Source organism: Labrus bergylta, chromosome 1, assembly GCF_963930695.1.
Source record: "Labrus bergylta chromosome 1, fLabBer1.1, whole genome shotgun sequence".
In the NCBI taxonomy this organism is placed as follows: domain Eukaryota; kingdom Metazoa; phylum Chordata; class Actinopteri; order Labriformes; family Labridae; genus Labrus; species Labrus bergylta.
Window position 1 is genome coordinate 7930683 of NC_089195.1, and position 19413 is coordinate 7950095.

Sequence of the window (19413 nt, forward strand, 5' to 3'; positions counted from 1 at the left end):
ATCTGAGGGAGTGACAGAAAAAGAAAGAAGGAGGGAGAAGAGGAGAATAGAGGGACAGCAGGACCAAACTCACTGCCTTCTTTTCCTCCAGTGCTCTGTCCCTTCTTTCTCTCAGTTACTCCAGGCTGAGATCAACAGAGAGGTGAGTTCAACTCTAGCATTTTTTTTTTTTTTTTACTCTTCTTCATCCTTTACTTCCATTTCTGTCTCACATCATCTTCTTCCAAAACTCAAGATTTCATCCAGGTGAATTCTGAGCTCACCCACTCTCATCTCTCCTTTGAGAATCTTAATCCATCCATACTTATAGCTTGTAATTCACACAATTGTTTGTAAAACTGCATGTCAGCATATGAACAGCAGAATTTGGACACCTTTCCAATAAGGTGTCCCTCTCATCCTCCAGATCCGCTCTCCTCCTGCACCTTATCTTTAGAAGAAAAGGTTTAAAGGGCTGCTGGTCCAAGCATAAATTAATCATTACTCATTAAACAAAATGTCTCTCACACTCGCAGACCCGCTGCTTTATTTATGTGTGAGAACATTTTTATAACTGTGTTTATTTGCTTTTGTGTCTGTTGGCTAAAAGCATGCAGCTCAGTTTGAGGGTTTGCGGAAAGCCAAAGTTTCCGTTGGCTGGATGGAGAGACTACTTTTAGCTCGGGTTATTACTCCCTGTGCTCTCACTGGTTCAGACTGACCGCCACGTTTTCACAATGTTTCTCAAGCCTTTAACTGTGCCATAAATGACTCTGATTATTTTAACGGATAATAACATCAATCAAGCTTACCTTTTTACTGCGGAATGTCCCGGCACGGCTAGAAGCGGAGTTTCTAATTATATGTTTTGTCAGAGTTTGGAATGTGATTTGTGTGTTTCATGGCTTTGTTGGATTTTTGTGGCTACATGTGCGTTTATATTTAGGGGCTCCTTCTTTACGTGCATCCTCTCTTTTAAATGTACTGTTTATCTTCTCTTTGTGTAACATCACACTGGTTCTGTTCCTTCCGTTTTCTTTTTGTAACAGGATGCTGCGCCTCAGCTCCCTGTCCACACTACTCCTTCTGCTTCAACTCTTCCCTCCTCCGCTGGCTGCCCAGGAGGTGCTTGTGCGTCTAGCGGGCGTGGGCCGGCGAGGTGAAAACGAGGGACGTGTGGAGGTGTTCTACAATGGTGCATGGGGCACAGTGTGTGATGACGAGGTGGATCTAAACCTGGCCAATGTGCTGTGCAAACAGCTGGGCTTCCAACGGGGCCTCACCTGGGCGCACAGTGCCAAGTTTGGCGAGGGACAAGGTATGTTCAGCCAATGATGTTTAATATGTGAACAACTTAATCGTGAAGTTTCTAAATCGTTTGATTCACCGATTTATCGCTCCTTCCTGTTAGGCCTGATCTGGTTGGACAATGTTCGCTGCAAGGGCACAGAGCTCTCTATTGCAGAGTGTCGCTCCAATGGTTGGGGAATCAATGACTGCACCCACTCGGAGGACCTGGGTGTTATATGCAGTTCACAAAGGAGAAGTGGCATCCCCGAACCAGCTTCTTCATCCTCCAGGCGCCAGCCAAGGCCACAGTCTGTGTATCCTCCAGCTCCACCTTCAGCCCCAGCTTACATCTCCTCGTCTCCTGCAAGAGGCCACGAGATCGCACTCAATCGCTACCCAACTTCCTCACGTCGCAGTTACTTATCCCCGCAGGAGAACGGCCATGAGATCCAGATCTTGCGAAGAAACCGCGGTGGCTCCAGACCAATCTTGCAGCCTAGCCCAGCTCTACCTCAAGGGCACCAGCTACCTTCACATCTGGCAAACTCAGCCTACAGGCAGAGGCAGGAGACAGCGAGGCCCAGTCCACAGACAGTGAGACGGCAGGCAGAGGTAGAGAGGCAGTCCCAAACCCGGAGGAGTGACAGACATCAGCAGCTCAGTGGGAACCATGTTGAACCAGAGCCTGTTTATCCAGACACGGGACTGGAGACTAATGCACAGTACACACAGGTAATGAAAAAAAAAACACACACAGAGACACACAAAACTTCTAGAAAAGAGCAAAGAAGTGGTTCACTCCAGCTTTATTCAAAGTCACATGAATAAATACCCTTTGTGGAGCCACAGGCCAGTGAACATCTATAATTTGAGACAAACCTTAAACAGGACCTTCTTAAGATCCAGCAGGATATAGGCTTTGGGTTTAGAAGACATCCCAACCATGAAAATATACGGCCCAACTCTTCAAATGAAAAGAAACCCAGATCAAAGGAAATCGCAAGACATTTACGACTTATGTTTGTTTTTTTTCTCATCAACATCCAGAGTTTTAGTTTCTTTAGCATTTCGTAATCATCCTGACACCACTCCCTATACATTAAACAAGCCATTAGTTTCCTTCCTGTTGCCGACGGCACACTATATAGATGATTAGAGAGTGTGATGATTAAAGAACAAGCATGCCATCTTATCATGGTAATCTTCTCTCTTTTGCGTGCTGTCTGCGGACATAAAGTCAAACAAAGTCATGTTTATTGTCTCAAGTGAATCCTGTTTTATTGTGCATGCAAGCTTGGTTGATGCATGTTTAGATAGAAGGCTTCAAAAAGTGAAAGAGGCCGTGTCTATCCTGTGGGCAAGAACAAGTTAAAAGAAGTCCTTTTTTTTATTTTGGGGATAAAGAAATTCCATAAAGTGTTGTTAATCAGCTTTTTGTTTTCTTGTGGACAGGGGTCTGACAGGGTTCACTTAGAGGAGGCTCGACTCCGGCCAGTGCTGTCCAGCAATAATGGCAGGATGGTGACAGAAGGAGTTCTTGAAGTGAAGCATGCTGGGAAGTGGCGTCATGTGTGTAGCCAGGGATGGGATCTCAGCAGCAGCCGTGTTGTCTGTGGCATGTTAGGATTCCCTGCCGCTGAAGCGTTTGACCAAAACGCCTACAGGTGAGTATGTGAGAGTGGACACGGCAGAGTAAATAAGGAGGAAGGAGACAGAAAAAGAGTGTGAGAGTGTGTGTGTGTGTGTGTGTGTGTGTGTGTGTGAGTGTGGTTATGAAAAGGATGGAAAAGTGTGGTGGACTGCACATCCCTTCAAGGGTTAGACAGCCCCTTGCCTGGATAGTTGTTCCGTCCCCCCTGTAGTAGAGGTTAACCACAACTGCTGTCATTAGTAAACCCACATTTGGCCTAACTTGTCCACTGTGGCATTAGCCGAGCCCGCCTGGCCGCCAAGCCTGTCTGTCCCTCTAACTGAGTGGGCCTCAGCGGAGACCTTTAAAATAGTCTCAGAGTATGTCATTAATGTCAGATCCAGACTACAAGATTATCATCATCATCTTCATCATGGTGTGTGTCTTTTCATGAAACCTCCATTACATGGTTTCAAATCCTATAATTAAGAAATCCCCCCCAGTGAAAACTGTGTGCAGCAGCACTTTCTAATGTGGAGTGGAATGTCTGAAAGTCTGAGGACTCACATCTATCCATCACAGGGACTTTGCTATTTGATCTCTCAGTACATCTCTATCATAGACTGTAAAGAACACAGACTTAATGTCAGTGATGTCACCTTTTGGTTTCTGAAGAGGCATTATGAAGCCCAATGATAGCCGTCATATTGGAAGTGGTGACTCCAACTTACTTTAGATGCAGGCAAAGAGGTGAAGTTATCGTGGTTGCTGAAACATGGCTAACCTGCCATCTAGCTAGCATACTCCAAACGATCAATCAATCAATCAATCAATCAATTTCTATTTGTATAACGTCAACTCATAACAAGTGTTATCTCAAGACACTTTCCAAAAAGCAGGTAAAAGACCTTACTCTTTGTTTTTGACAATGACAATGACAACCAAATGAACAAAGTCAACAGTGTAAGGATTAATGCAGTTTAGCTAAAGTAGCCTGCTGGCAAACAGCTACAACATGCCTCCCTGGAAATCAAATCAGCCATGCCCCTTTGTATGCAAAGGTATACATAACAGTTAGCCTTAATATAATCAAAATGGATTGGTTGTACAATAATTCTTCCTGTTCATTATCAATAATTAAATGAGCTCTAAAGGCAAAAAATATTTTTTGAACCAAACTGTAAACATGTTTATTTATGCTGTAAAAATGGATATGTAATATGGGCTATTCCTTGGTTTTTTTGACCCAACCTCATGTTACCAACCACCCATACAGTTTATCTTTATGTGGACATTTAAGGAACTGGCTTCATTTCACTGGTTCATTTCACTGGTTGCTGCTTTGTTGCTACCAAAATCCTTAGTAAATAATTATTTAACAAGGGTGAATGACAAATATACATTTTCATTTTTATATCCCTTACAAGCTAGCTAGCATGTTTTCAAGCAATAGAAACCAAAAAAAACAAAAATGTTAGCTAGCAAGTAATAAAGTCCTTGATGAAAATGTAGTTTACAATATTGACAGAAAATCCCCATGGAACCCAATGAGAAGCAAGACCTCAACTCTCTGTGTTATATTTTTTGAATGGCTTTTGTCCCTCACAGATTTAATCATTTACTCAACTAATAATGTCAGGCTGCTGTGCTGATGTTGTCTTGATAAATCCATTTCATAAATCCTAAATATTAACTGAAGCACCAACACAAAACTTCAAAGCTATTACATACATACCCAAAAAACCAATCCCTCACTAACAAACAAATGCTAATGCATACCTACCTCAACCCTCATGGTACAGTTTAATACGAGACCTCACGGTTCATATGCGATCCATGTGCACACACAAATAAACACACGCGCTTGTTCAGACAAGAACACAACCGTCTATGTGTGTCGTCTGCCCACAGAGGTCTTTTTATGGCTCGGCTAACAGGACGACTGTACTGACCACTGGCCTGCCCTCCACCATCTGTCCTGAATGGTGCCAATAATTACCCCTTGTGTTCTGCTCTGCTCAGCTCCTCTCCAGGCTGCTTCTCCTCAGCTGCCCTGTTTACCAGCTTGGCCACAGTCTCGTAACAAGACTTCTTTAGAGCCAGTTCAGAGCAACTTTAGATGCAATGATGCGAGAAAATTCCCTTTTAACTAAATATCCAACAGTTGGTTCAAGCTCTATGTAAGGAGCAAAGACCTTATCAAAGATGTGGCCCAGGTCTGGTTGATCATCATGCAAACTTTTTAACTAATGCTAATGTGGACAAGAATACTGAAAACACTTCATGTTGTCTGAAGAAACATCATATTTTGAATCCAAGAACCAAACAAGTCACTTGTGTAAAGATTGGAACAAGCCAGAGAATGTTGTTTGTTTTTTGTCAACCTCCACCCAGCAGCGTGGGAGATGAATGGAGTAGCCAATTTTGTCCGAAGTAAACATCGAAGGCAAGGGGAACATTTTTCTTCCAGAAAGAACCAGCATGAGGTGGATCTTTGGCATCGTGTACCACATGTGTAGCATATTTTGAAGAAGATATTTCTGGTGGACCGTACATTTGAAAAATATTTCCTGAGGTTGAAACTGAGACATATCTTCTCCACTTAACGACAGAAGCTATGTTTGGCCAGACTGGTAGAAATGCTCTAGGTTACAGTGTTTCTCTGCTCTGTTGGTCAGTCAGTCCACCAGTTTGGTTCTAACTGAAAAACAAACAAACATTGGCTGCATATATTCAATACTTTAGAACAGAGACTATGTTACAAAGAGGATGAACCACCCATGGTTATTCTTTGAATTTTCCTCTAGGACCACTGTGGGTTTCCCAACAACTAATTAATCGATTTTCATGGCGTATTGTACAAACATAGACACATTGGTGACTGTATCCCAAAAGCTATCAGCTATCATCTGACTAAGATTTAGCCCCTGTTAGTGAGTGCCAACCTTTTGGGGCTCTGGTGAAGCCAGCTGTAAAGGAATTCCTCCTTTGCTCCTTTGCTCTCCAAACAGTCTGTTTCAGAGACAAAGCCTTCAAGGTTACCAATGGATGATAGATTACAACAACCAAAACACTCCTAACACTTTTAAATGATGAATCTTTAAATAGAGACTTGTTATCTCCTGATTATTACTTTGATGCTACCATCAGGTTGAAGTTTTCACTTTCACAATGGATTATCTCAGAATTTTCTGGATAAATATCCTCAAAATCTGGCACTAATAAGAATAATTTACAAACAATGTATTATCCTGACTTTGGAGATGCCCTGAATATTTCCTTTAAATCCATCACAAGTTTGACATTTGTATTTTTTGAATGAAATACCTTGATAGCTCAACCTCTGTCTGCCTCAATGTATATATGGACCTTCATGGTTCCCAGAGGTTGAATCTTGATGACGTTTGTGATCACTGGTCTCTATGAGTTAAATGCCTCCATTGGATGGTTTGCCTTGAAATTGGGTAAAGATATAATGTCCTCATCTTTGTGAAACTTTAGGATTCCATAATGTCTAGTAACACGTTCTTCAGGTCAAAGTTTTATTTTATCCAATACTTTGTTTAAACTTTGAAATCGAATATTTACTGACGTCCGCCTCACTTGTACAATATGATTAGATGGAAAATATGGCAAACAGTTAATCTGTATTCTTGATAAACATCAAAATGTTAGTAAGAATGTCATTGTGTCAAATCTACCATTTTTACTTTAAGCTAGGTTCAGCCTTCACAGCAGCTCGTGTTTTATGATAATAGTCAAATCTGCTGTTGGTACACTGTGTTTGCAATGGTCAATTCCTGTTCTTCTTCAGAGTTTTCATCCATTGCAACAGTTGCAATTATGGTCTGAGTGATCCTCTAATCAAAAATGTTTTCTCAACTGAATGACCTACAGCACCCTTTGCTGTGTCAGCACTTTTCCCCGTGGCCATGTGGTTGTTTTTTTTTGTGTGTGACTGCCTTTGTCTCAGCCCGTTAAGTTGCTCGGCGCATTTTTACAGATGTTTAAATAGTGTTCTTACAAAAGGCAAGTGTTTAAGCTATTTTCCAGCTCTGTTGTTTCATCACATCGACACTCTCTTTGAGGTTGTAACTTCTTCAGTTCTTCTAATTTACTTTAACCCCCTGCTCTTTTTCGCCTCCTCACTCACAGCCTTTCTAAAATATTTTAATGCCTTTTGGGCAATTATACTAAAACCCACATTTCATGGAAAGTACATCATTATGACCCCTTTACGTTTTCGTTCCATCAAAGTTGATTGGGCCGTCTACAGGTTGTCGTGCAGTCAGTGTGGTAACCTAATGTCTCCCAGGAGGAGTGCGATTGTTCCAGTTAGGCAGCTTTGCATTCATGCAATATAATAACAGGTTATCTGTCGGCTCCTCTCTCCACTGTGGCTTATATTGTGTGGTCAGAGTTGCATAAAAAAATCTGGCACTGAGCTGAAGATCCTGAGAATTAAAACTGTCTTCTCCTGGTTAGAAGAGTGTGGCACTGCTGCAGTCAGAACCTGTTAGTTGTGCCTGAGGCCTGATGCTGTGGTTGATTTCTTTTAAGTCAATTAGAGTTAATTCTCCTTAGAAGACTGAACGAGCCATAACTCAGCTCCAACTTGTGTGCCCATCCTGACAAAGATCTCTCAGCAGGACAACTGAGACGTATCTAAGTGAAATTCAGAAGATTGTTCTTTCTGTGAATTTTAGCGATACTCATAAAAGTCGCCCAGTGCACAGAGACTTCTTCTTACATCACTTTTCTCAGAATTTCCCAGCATCCAGTTATAAAGTTCGGTGACGATGCTGGGGATTTAAAGAGCATTGTTTTTATATGGAGGCAAGGCAGGGAAAGTGGATATGTACGTGCATATTTCCATGTCTGGTGTGTGAACCAACATGCTACTGCTCGACCGCACAGCAGACACTGCCAAGCACAGCAGGCAATTATACGGGTAGCACCCCCCACAACCCCCCTTTCTCCCCTCCTCTCCTACTTCACCACAACCTCCCTATCTCTCCAATTATGACATAACGCTGACTTATGGAATATCTTTCACACTGTACAGGCACATTTCATACAGCTTCATACAATATACCAGTTAAAGAAAAGGTCATGCTTTTAGACGAGCCAAAACAATGGAACAGAAGGAAGGGAGGAAGAAGGAGAAACAGATAAGAAAAAACAGAGTATAGAAAACCAATGTGGAGAAAAGGAAATGATAGAAAAAAACAAGGATGCAAAAGATGAAAGAAATGAAAGAGGAGAGGAAGGAATGAAAAAAAGGAAAGAACAGAAACAACAGAAGGAAGGTAACAAAGAAAAAAGGAAGGTAAGGTAAAGAACTCTATTTAGCACCAACCTGCTCAGCAACAAAACAGCAAGCATGCAGAGATACTGTAGCTGGTGGACATAGTGGAGTACTGTGAGAGTTAGGATTCGACTTACATACACCATAATGGACAGAACCGAATGAATGGCTGTGCTGCCGCTTGTTGACTGAATGTGTGCCAAAAAGATGTTTGCTGAAACTCTATATCATTTTAACACAATCACAACAAGACAAGCAAGGTCATCGTAGATTACACAACTTTAATAAAGCACTTTTCACATACGCATTCTTGAAGATTTCTAGAAAATTTGCCGTCACCCTGCTGCCCCTGAAGTCATCCTGAGTTGGTTGTTCACACATGCACCTTTCCGTGTAGATTTAAGGATGGGGGTAGAGGGGGTCTCAGGAGGCAGGACATCATGTAAACAGAACCAAGCAGACATCACGAAGAAACAAAGGCCAATAAAATGATGACAATTTTCTCCTTTATATCAATGCTACGTGTAATCCCACATATTAACAGTAGGCAATAAACCAAAGAGCAAAGAAGATCATATTGGCGAATAGAAAACAGAATGAAACAGTTTCATTACCGGTGGCATGCCAGTCGCACAGCAGTCACAGTATAAAGCTCATTACCCGCTCCCACTTCCTCACGGTGAATTTTCCTGAATACTTCCTGGTGCACTTTTACATCAGTTTAACTAAACTTCATGTGGAACATTCACTAAGAGGCTGGCTGGATTAATCCTGGGTGAAACATGTGTCTGTTTGCGCTCACACAAACAGAGCAACCAGAAAATATCAAAGGTTTTTAGGAGTTTTGTGCAAATTGTGAACATGATTGTTGTTGCACAATGAGAAAATAAGGAAATTAGTTATCAAAGGAAGCCTTTAGACTCGGCCAGACTGGTGGTCTAAATTACACCCTCAACTGCAGAGTTGCAGCAAACATGACAAAGTAATGATATGCATCAGTGTGAGCTTATCTGAGCGTGGAAAGTTCCCTCTTCTGTGAAAGAAATCCCTTCGCTGTCTGGCCTGATGGTTGATGATTTGCAGTTCACATGTTCCATACAGTGGTTTTTCTGGGTCATAGTTCCTATTGTGGGTTTCCTTACGAGCCCTTCCAGCTCCCAACACATCTCTCATTTAATGTTGCGACTGTGCATCATAGTGGAACAGCAGGATACTGGGGTTCTCCTGGAGAGCAAACATGTCCAGATTTAGCTTTCTCAAGTGTTTAATTGCATCATGACTCTGGGTATACAGTAAGCCCTCCTCCTGTCTATACTTGGTGTCTTGACTCATTTAATTCAGGCACGTTCATGAAGGGCGTCAGTCTCGCTGCACCTGTCTGTGGTCACACTGCCCGATGCAGGCGGTCAGCTCTAATGTGCATGTGTGTGTGTCAGAGAGAGAGACACTTCCCAGACTCTGCCTGGTTTGTGAATCATTCTTTTTATTAAATCCTCCTTTTTTTTTTTTATCCATCGACATGTGGTGTGTGTATTTGTGTCCGGGAGTAGGGGGCCTCACTTTGTGTATGCACTCACTGTTTCCCTCCAGTATTCGACACTACTGTGTACTTTAAGGTAATATCCTTGTAACTCCACACAGTTTAGAAAACCCTGTTGTAGTTGGCAGACCTCAATAGGGCTCCTTGCAGGGATTAATGTATGGTGGCTTATTCATATTTTTGGTTCTTTCCACATTGATGTCCCAAAACCCAGACATCCAGTGTAGACATTTAGACAAACACTGAAACAGAAATACCTGTGAGGCTGTGAATGCACAAATGAAAGGACTGAAAAAAGTCATGACAAGAGGGTAGTGATTTAAGAAAGAAAGAAAGAAAGAAAGAAAGAGTTATTTGATCCCTCATTGTAAATACCCCTCTGTTGCTTATTCGAGAGCTATGTTTATCCAAAAACACACACACCCTTCCCAGCATTTGTTTCTCGGTTTGTTTATTTTAGGTTTGATTGACAGACAAGAGTAGGGATGTTAAGGAAGAGAAGAAAGGATGATTAAGGAGGAGAGAGGAGCTAGAGATCACAGGAGCAGACTGTGGGAGTGTATAGGAATGCTGCTTGTTTAGTCTACTGGATGTACAGATGCACAGTTTGGACACCAAGCAGTGATACTGTCTCTTTTTCAGGAAACTGTGGGACTCCAAGTTGGCTGATCCATCCTCAAGGTAAAATCAAACTTGAGGTGTTAATCTTTATAACATGGGTATAAAAAATGTATTTCAGAAATCAAAACTGTATTACTCATGCTTCTGCACTTCTTTCTCTGCCCAGACTGAGGACACAGATCAGTAAGAAGGCTTACTGGGTGGAAAAGGTGCAGTGTCAGGGCGTGGAGGTCTCTCTGTCGCAGTGTCAGGCACAGCTTTTGTTGCCCAGGAGTGATGTCCCATGCAGGGGTGGCATGCACGCTGTGGTCCGCTGTGTCCCTGGATCCCAGTTTGCCCGTTACGGCAGAGCACCTGCACCCCCTGCTGTGCCAGTGAGTGTGAAAAAATATATAACAAAAATGTAAAAAGTATGGTGCTATCATGCTTTTTTGAGGGACCAGATACTTGTTTTTGTTGCCTTCAGAAATAGACAAAGGCTGTCTCACCTTCCTCTGCCATGTGCTAAGCTAAGCTAAAAACAAACACATGCTCGCTAATTTCCTAAACCGTCCTATCAAAAAGTTGAATTACATCATTTTAATTATGATTATGTGCTTTACTGAAAGTCCATGAATTTAAGTCTATTGTGGTTAAAAGAGTAATAAAAGCATACACAGGCAAAAAAATATCACCAAAGGAAAGCATCAAAGAAAAAAGAATATAGAATACTTTATGAAACTAATAAATATCTGACAGTATATAATTATTCACTCCTTTTCTCCTACCCATCCAGAGTCTGTGTTAGCTTACCAGTTGAAGCTACAGCTAGCAGGTAATACGCGTAGCAGGAGGACTGTTAGAAGAGGCTCAAATGAAATGGTTATGAGCCACATTTCTTTTTCACATTAACTTCAGTGTACAAAGTATGTGTCATAAATTATTGATGAGAAAATATTGAGGCACCACTGACTTTATTTTGTTAACCTTCCTCCAGTAGCTAAGCTAAGCTAAGCTAAGCTAAGCTATACAGATAGATTTGCTAGCTTATTTCAAAGCTGCCAAACTGTCCTGGAAAAAAAAGATGAATTATGACATTTTATCTATTATGGTTGTGTACCAACTTGAATGTGAATGTATTTAATGTAATTGCAATTAAAAAGAGTTACAAGTATAGTAAAGCAAAATATATCGGACACATCCCACAGTCAGTCCTAAACTGGGATATAAAAGAATTACTCTACATGGTAACTCTTGCGCTTCAGCCACTCCACAAATGGAGGTCGGTGCTGTTAGAGAAAGATAATAATTCAGTGGACTCCTTCCCTCAGACAGGAACCAAAGAAAATACAGGAGCACACAAATCACTTAAGGCAGATTTATTTAGATGCAAAGGTCTAACGTTAGCGCAAGACGTAATGTGTCGAAACGTTAGTCCACTGAATTATTTTGAATTGTCCTTCATGTTAGTAAATGCTTACTCTTTTTCTTGTGAAGAGTTATTACACTGAGGCCAGTCTTAAATCTTTGAGTTAATTATAAGGCTTCAACCAGCAACTGGTTAGCTTGACATTTAGAAACCCTTAGCTTGGCTCTGTTTTATTTCAGTAATCTTCAAGCAACTCTAGCTCTGTCAATTAGCAGAATATACATCATTTGTTGGTTTAATGTGGCACATAAAGTGTAAAAATGAAAAATGACAGTTTCTATTTAAGTCATATTTTGTAACCTTAGAAAGGTCGAGAGAGGAGTTTTAAGCTAAGCTAAAACGCTGTGGTTTCAACCATCCTGACTAACTAAGTGTGAGCATAACAGAATTTCCTACACGTGCTCGCAAAAGGAAAAATAGAGATGAAAACAAAATTAAAAACCCCTAAAGACTTACTATCATAAATTTTTTTATTGATCAAATCCCACATCTAACCTACATTCTTCTTCTCTGCCTCCAGCCGGTAGTGCGTCTGAAGGCGGGCCCACGGCTCGGGGAAGGTCGCGTTGAGGTGCTGAAGGAGGGGAAGTGGGGCAGCGTGTGTGACCACCTGTGGGACATTGCTGCAGCTAGCGTGGTCTGCAGAGAGCTTGGCTTTGGGACAGCTAAAGAGGCCCTGACCAGGGCCGGACTGGGACAGGGTAAGATCAGAGGCATACCCTGAGCCACACACATAGTGTACTTTACTTTAAGCCAAATGGCACTTTGAATGTTCTTTTCGGGTGATGCATCGCTTTACTCACCATGACTGGTGAGGTCACAGTGGGAGATGGTTGCTCTATTGTTTGGGAGGATTTCCTTATTCATATAAACATAAAGAGTTAAACAAAGGCCCTGGGTTACTGATCTGATAACCACTTATGTATCATTGCCAAGTTTACCATGCACTATGAGCATGATCAGTTTCGCTCTTTTATCCTTTAGACTAAACACTTAGCAAAAATGTCTGTTGCTAAACGCAGCACTCCAAGAACCATGAGTCCGAGTGGACAAATAAACTCAGAGAAAATGTTTACAGCCTGACTTCTACTTCTATCGGAGAAGCTGACTGTTAAGCACTCTACCCATGACCATCTACAAAAGTATAAACTCTGCTAGGAGGTTCCAGTGACCCCGACAATGGCCTGTGTGGTTGTCAAAATAAACCTGTTGAATGTGAAAACTTAGCGCAGCTTTGAAACCAGGATGTCAGTCCATTATCACTGAGCATGATTGCAAGATTGTGATTACTTGGGCATTGCCTTTTGTTCTGGGAATAAAAGTATAGCCACTGAATTGTGCAGCAGTAACAGTGTTAAACATTTTCCTAGGAAACAGACCCCACTTTCACACACTTAGTTATTGCTTTTTTTTCTAACCAAAGTCCTGCAGTAACTCTGTAATCACGTTCATTTCCTCCCATTATCTTTCTGCACAAATGAGCACATACCATTTCCCTCTCACTACTTTAATTAAGTAATGCGTGGAAAACACTCGAGCGTTCCTTTAAGGCTCTATTAAAGTAGGTGCTTTGGGCCTGTTACGTTTGAATAATGAACATAGTTAAAAGTCAAATTGGAGCTTTATGGCTTACCATGCTCCTCCGGCCATTTTACCAGACTTGAGTGAGTATGTAACAAAGAAGAAGAAATGTGAGGGCTCATAGGTAGGTGCATTAAGTGAAGAGCAGCTCGAGTCGACTTGATGACATCATTAGCTATTTCAGGCCTGATTATAGGGTGTTGAAGGTGCTTTAGCTCGGTCCTCACACACCTACACAAACATCGATGTGTTCAAAGATTTTGGTAGCTATTTTGGTCTGTAAAGCATGCTGCTGAGTATACAGTAATTTAGTCAGAAAGCTCGCTGGCTAAGCTCAGTTTCAGAGCCACATCAGAGGTCCGGCTCATGTCTGGGTTTTTAATCCAACTCTGGTGACATCTGTGGCTGCAAAACCATCAGGTTACAGAGTCTTTAATGTACCGAGTGTGTGTGTGTGTGTGTGTGTGTGTGTGTGTGTGTGTGCGCGTGCGTGCGTGCGTGCGTGCGTGCGTGCGTGCGTGCGTGCGTGCGTGCGTGCGTGCGTGCGTGCGTGCGTGCGTCTGCTCTTTGTTGCAAAACTCAAATAATGTTGCAGTCTAAATTCTAGTCCAAACCAGTGGTTCTCAACTGGTCTAGCCTCAGGACACACCACCGACTCCTTAATGTCAAACTGCGACCATAATTTCAGATATTTTTCAACCAATGAGGTATGTCTAATGAAAAAATGTGCAGTTTGGACCTAGGATGGAACAGAACAAGAAGCGCTTCATTTACTTTTTGATCTTCGAGGTACAAATTCATGACCCACTGAAAACGGCTCTGCGGCCCACTTTTGGGTCAAGACCCACCAGTTGAAAACCACTAGTCTAAACTATCTAATTACACTTACTACAAGCCACATTCCCCTGACAAGTCCGGACAAACATCTCATTTTAAGATAAAAAAAAGCAAATAATTATCCCTGAACTTCTTATAGTTAGTAAAAATATCTCCCAATGCAAAAACTTCGATATTTTTAACTGGAACAGACACTTTCTAAGATTAGAGTTTATGCTGTGTGGTTGTCGAGACATTTGAATCTTTTAGCTGTGTTCTTCCCTGCTTAGGTACTGGTCCCATCCACATGAACAGTGTGCAGTGTACAGGCAGGGAGACGTCGGTTACAGAGTGTCACTTCAGACCAGTGCCGCTTTACACCTGCAAACACAGTCAGGATGTGGCGGTCCGCTGCAACGTGCCCAACACTGGCCTGCAGGCCCAGGTAAGTATTACATGAAAACATACACACAAAAACAAGTAGCAGCATTTACTGAATGACAAGAAAGCCCATCTCTCCCTCCTTACCCCTCAGGTTCGTCTGGCAGGCGGCAGAGAGCCATCAGAGGGTCGTGTGGAGGTGCTGATGGATGTTGGAGGGGGGAGACGTTGGGGCTCCGTCTGCAGTGAGAACTGGGGCATCAACGAGGCCATGGTGGTCTGTCGACAGCTGGGCTTGGGCTTTGCTGCAAGAGCTCATCAGGTAAACAGCTGAACATGAGAAGAATATGAAGGTGTTTTTTTTCACATTTCTGATTCAAGCTTTTGTCCTTTGTGCTCCTATATTTCTTTTTCCTCTCTCTCCATCCTACTGTTTGTGTGTCTGTGCTGTGTTATTACCGAGGCCTGAGGTAATTACAGGCTTCTCAAACGTCCACTTCCAGCACACTGAAAATAAAAGAGGGAAAGTGAGGCAAAGAGGGATTGGGAGAAATTCACAGAGCAAACAAACTGAAAATAGATCTGTGCATGGAAAGGGCAGCTTGGAGTGTGTGTTGTGGGGGGGGGGGGGGGGGGGGGGCTGCTGGGAACATTTAACATGCAGTTTGGGAAATGTGAAAACGTGTGGAAAATGTGATAATGTGTACTGATAGTTCATATAAAAAACAGGGTTTCTTTGTTTATAGCAGGGGCTGTTATTTGCATTCAGCTGTGACATTTTTTACATGGTATTGACTTCCCTTATATAGCATGTCGTTCTAGTCTTCTGCCATCCGTTTATTCTGTAATGCAACATACACACAATTTATACACAAGGACAGAGGCTTCACACAAACACAAACACACACACACACACACACACACACACACACACACACACACACACACACACACACACACACACACTCTTACTGATACTAAACCTTTGGGAGACTTTTAGGGTTCAGTATCTTGCACAAGATGCAAAAACACTTATGGATGCAAACTGAAGGAGCTAATCTTTGGATAATTGTCCAACCTGCTCCACCTCATCATATCTGACGGTGTTATTCCCACAACTGTAGAAATCAGCTTCAATTATTCTGTTTCTGTGTCTATGCAGGAAACCTGGTACTGGCCTGGTTCTTCCGATGCTAGTGAGGTGGTTCTTAGTGGAGCTCACTGTAGCGGCACCGAGATGTCTATCCAGCAGTGTCGCAGGAACACAAATGTCTACTGTCCCAGAGGAGGAAATGGCAAGGCTGCAGGAGTCACATGTGTAGAAAGTGAGTCCAAAACTAGCAAACCTGTAGGTGCATTTGTATTCTTTGTGCAATGACGCGGAAATTCACCCTGAGTTGTGACTCCTTTTAGCTGCTCCTGACCTTGTGCTGGACGCACAGCTCGTGCAAGAGACAGCCTACCTGGAGGACCGACCCCTGCACCTGCTGACCTGTGCCAATGAAGAGAACTGCCTGTCCTCCTCTGCGGCCAGGATGAACTGGCCCTACGGACATCGCCGCCTGCTACGCTTCTCCTCCCGCATCATGAACACGGGACGTGCCGACTTCAGACCCCGTGCAACCAGAGAAAGTTGGACGTGGCACCAGTGTCACAGGTAAGACATTTACTAGGCAGCTGTGTCACGAAGAGGAGCCTTCAAGTTTTTATTTGAACCAACAGCTGCTCATTTGAAGCTCTCAGCCAGATGCAGAAGATGTAGTGATTTAAGTCGCTGCAGGGTTTGGCTGAAAGAGAAAAGCTGTATGACCTCCTCCTGGGCACAGCAGCGGGCATCATTAGAGGTTAGACAAGAAAAAGAAGCATTTTAGAGGATTTAGTTGCCACCAGCTGTCTTGAAAACAAAATGCCTGCAGAAGAAAATGAATGGGAATTTAAAATTTGGCAATAGAGTCACTGGATGCAGAAAATGCATGTGATATTTTCAAGATCTGGGCTATAAATAACCATAAGTCTGTCATTTAACGTAATAAAAACACAATCTTGTATCCTTCAAAATGATTGTTTACAATAAACATCCTTCTCTCTGGGACCCAGTTGTTACAGTCACAAACCATGACTGCACTCAGCGCAGTCTGGCTTCTTATCAGCGGTTGTGGTTCTGTGTCCCAAACGAGAAGACCAGCCTGGTGTCTCTGTCAGCCACAACCCAATCACTACCTCAGCAACCAGAAAACACATGGTTTGACTTTTAGCTTTTTGGTAGAGTCTCTTCTGGGAACGTTTTCGTAATGAGAGAAGTGAGACACCAAACTTATATCTATCTGCACACGTGCTGTTATGATTTATGTCCTTGTCTATTTGACACCTCCTCCAAAAAGTGACCAGATGTCTTGCAGCTGTATTCATCAAAATCAAATGTAAAAAAAATCGAGTTTTATGTTTTTTCCTAGGACGATGTTAGTGAGAATTTTAAAGGAACATTACAAATTAAATGGATCACTTCATCTGTTTCATTGTCAACTTTCCACAGTTTGCCTTTATGCATTAATCTTACAAGTCTGGTCCAATCCTCAGGCACTACCACAGCATTGAGGTTTTCACCCACTATGATCTGCTGACCCTCAATGGGACCAAGGTGGCTGAAGGACACAAAGCCAGCTTCTGTCTGGAGGACACCTACTGCCCTGATGGTAAGAGAAATCACAGAGCAGGGTTGCATAAATCTTCTCTCAGACGGTGGGGATGTGGAAGCCAGAGCAGAAATCGTGACAAGCAGGAGGCTACATGAAGTGCAAAGCACAAATCCCATAATGAGCATTCAAAGTCAGTGGCAGGCTTTAAGATTAGAGGTTGGACCTAAATTGATCTTGGCTTTACAAAACACAGACATCTTTATGCAGCAGAGATCCTTTCTATTCATTTGAAAGCTCTAAAAAAAGATTTGTTTTTTAAATCATTTTGTTATAATTTCAGGCTGTCAGTATAAATTAAAGTCCACAGACTGACAGAGAGGAGAATTTACACATTATACAGTAGTCTTCTCCCTTTATAGGTCTGCTCAGATGTTTCCATCTTCTTCTTTTTTTTCTTTCAGGAATCCATAAACAGTATGCCTGCTACAACATGGGACAACAGGGAATCTCTGTTGGCTGCTGGGACACCTACCGCCACGATATTGACTGCCAGTGGATCGACATCACAGACATTCGTCCTGGTGAATACATCTTCCAGGTTAGAAGCCCATTTTTTTTAATTACAAGTACACATCTTTAACAGTAATCTACCACTTACTCTAACACTTATCTGCTTCCATTATTCTGTAATAAAGTCTGCAAAGCAGTCGATGGAGATAATTGTGAAATGGTTAGTCAATGAAAATGCAGAGAAAAAAAAGGTCCACAATTCCCTTTGCAAGGTGAACTAGCATAACTTCAGAAGCTTTCACAACCGCTCAGTGGAGGAATGAAAGCTAAAAGAAAAAGAAAACAAGCAAACACATGGTTTAGTGTTTCAACATCTGAAGGCGCACAAGAGATAAAAGCTGAGATAAAAGACTGTAATTTCAGTAAATAGCTCTTGGCTGTTTCAGGTGTACAGCATGTAGGCAGTTTTAAGGGTGTGTGCGTATTTAAGGAAAGCGAATTTAGTCTGGTTTTATATAGAAAGTAGACCTGCTATTAGTCCACCCTTCCTGAAAGTACAGGCTTATTGGCAGTGGAACGTGCCTGTCAGCATATTACACTTGTACCAGGCTAGTTTTATGTTTGTCGGTTGGGCATCACATGGCTCGCCGGTTTCTAGACATCCATTCTGCTGTGGTGACCTACTCATCTGTCATCCTTCTGTATCATTTGTTCTATTTTTCCCTGCAAAGCAGAGTGATTGCATTTGCAATCTGAGTGTTTACATGAAATCAAGATGTTTCACTTTGGGTTGCACGTGTATGTTTGTAGACGGTACGTAAACTACATGAGGGAGTGGTTAGACTGTGACGAGCCACGTCTTGAGAGATACAGTAAAACCAAATATATGTCATAAAGCCGAGATGCACTGTTGCCATGACAATGTGACCCATCAGCACTTTGTGGTCATGACTGTGGTTCAGCAGTAGTTCAGCTGCTCATAAATTTGTGTAAGAAGTGAGAGATGGAGGGAGGGAGGGAGGGAGGGAGGGAGGGCACAGATCACTCATCTTTCAAGTAGCAGGGTGTTTCTCGTCACCAAGAATCACAGGGTGGCAGCCATTTTTAGGAGCATACATTTAAGCCGATGAGTCACGTCCACCTCAGCGTGATTGCTCCTGATTGCTTCGTCATTTAGAAAATCAGCTGAACAACCTCTCGGTTTTTTACAGGATGGTGACGACCTTTCATTGTTCTGTAAAAGAGGCCGTGGGCCCTTTGTTTCACATTATTACAAGAGCTTTTAAGCTACCACCAAGTTAATATAATGTTTTACACCACAACTATAAAGGATTCGCTCAAATCAACGTCTGCTTTCAACATGCAATCGTTAAAAATACATGAACTTCTTGACACCAAACTTGGGCTGAAATGTAATTAAAGAATAATATTTTTTGAATATTTTTCATCTAAAATTGTCGTCTGTAAATGTAATTGGAACCACAAAATGTATACTGTATGTTAAAAACTGAAACTGGGTCGCTTTGTTGAATATGTGGTCAAGTTATCTGTTTGAAGTGTGCGTCAGGGAAATTCATTTGTGTGCTTTTCTTATATATAGGGCAGGCTGGCAGACAGGGTGGAAAACAACAAACCATGGCAACCAACCATGGCTACGACCTAATCATAGGCCTCAACTTAAAGCCAAACCCAAAACTATCATCTGCCTCTCTC

The 19413-nt window shown here is 42.2% G+C and overlaps 2 protein-coding genes across 2 annotated transcripts in view; both read left to right on the plus strand.

The window, feature by feature from the left end:
• Positions 1-19413, plus strand: part of LOC109999203 (lysyl oxidase homolog 4) — a 21458-nt gene continuing 2045 nt past the window's right edge. The window contains exons 1-13 of the mRNA XM_020654170.3: positions 1-142; positions 1029-1297; positions 1391-2001; positions 2722-2933; positions 10390-10428; positions 10535-10742; positions 12297-12477; positions 14464-14618; positions 14709-14876; positions 15717-15879; positions 15968-16211; positions 17132-17247; positions 17652-17788. Of these exons, the coding sequence (XP_020509826.1) occupies positions 1030-1297; positions 1391-2001; positions 2722-2933; positions 10390-10428; positions 10535-10742; positions 12297-12477; positions 14464-14618; positions 14709-14876; positions 15717-15879; positions 15968-16211; positions 17132-17247; positions 17652-17788 (2502 nt within the window). The 5' untranslated portion in view covers positions 1-142; position 1029. The remainder of the gene's footprint in view (positions 143-1028; positions 1298-1390; positions 2002-2721; positions 2934-10389; positions 10429-10534; positions 10743-12296; positions 12478-14463; positions 14619-14708; positions 14877-15716; positions 15880-15967; positions 16212-17131; positions 17248-17651; positions 17789-19413) is intronic.
• crtac1a (cartilage acidic protein 1a) overlaps positions 13225-19413 on the plus strand; it is a 26197-nt gene continuing 20008 nt past the window's right edge. The window contains exon 1 of the transcript XR_010665959.1: positions 13225-13229. The gene's annotated coding sequence lies outside the window, so the exon portion shown is untranslated. The remainder of the gene's footprint in view (positions 13230-19413) is intronic.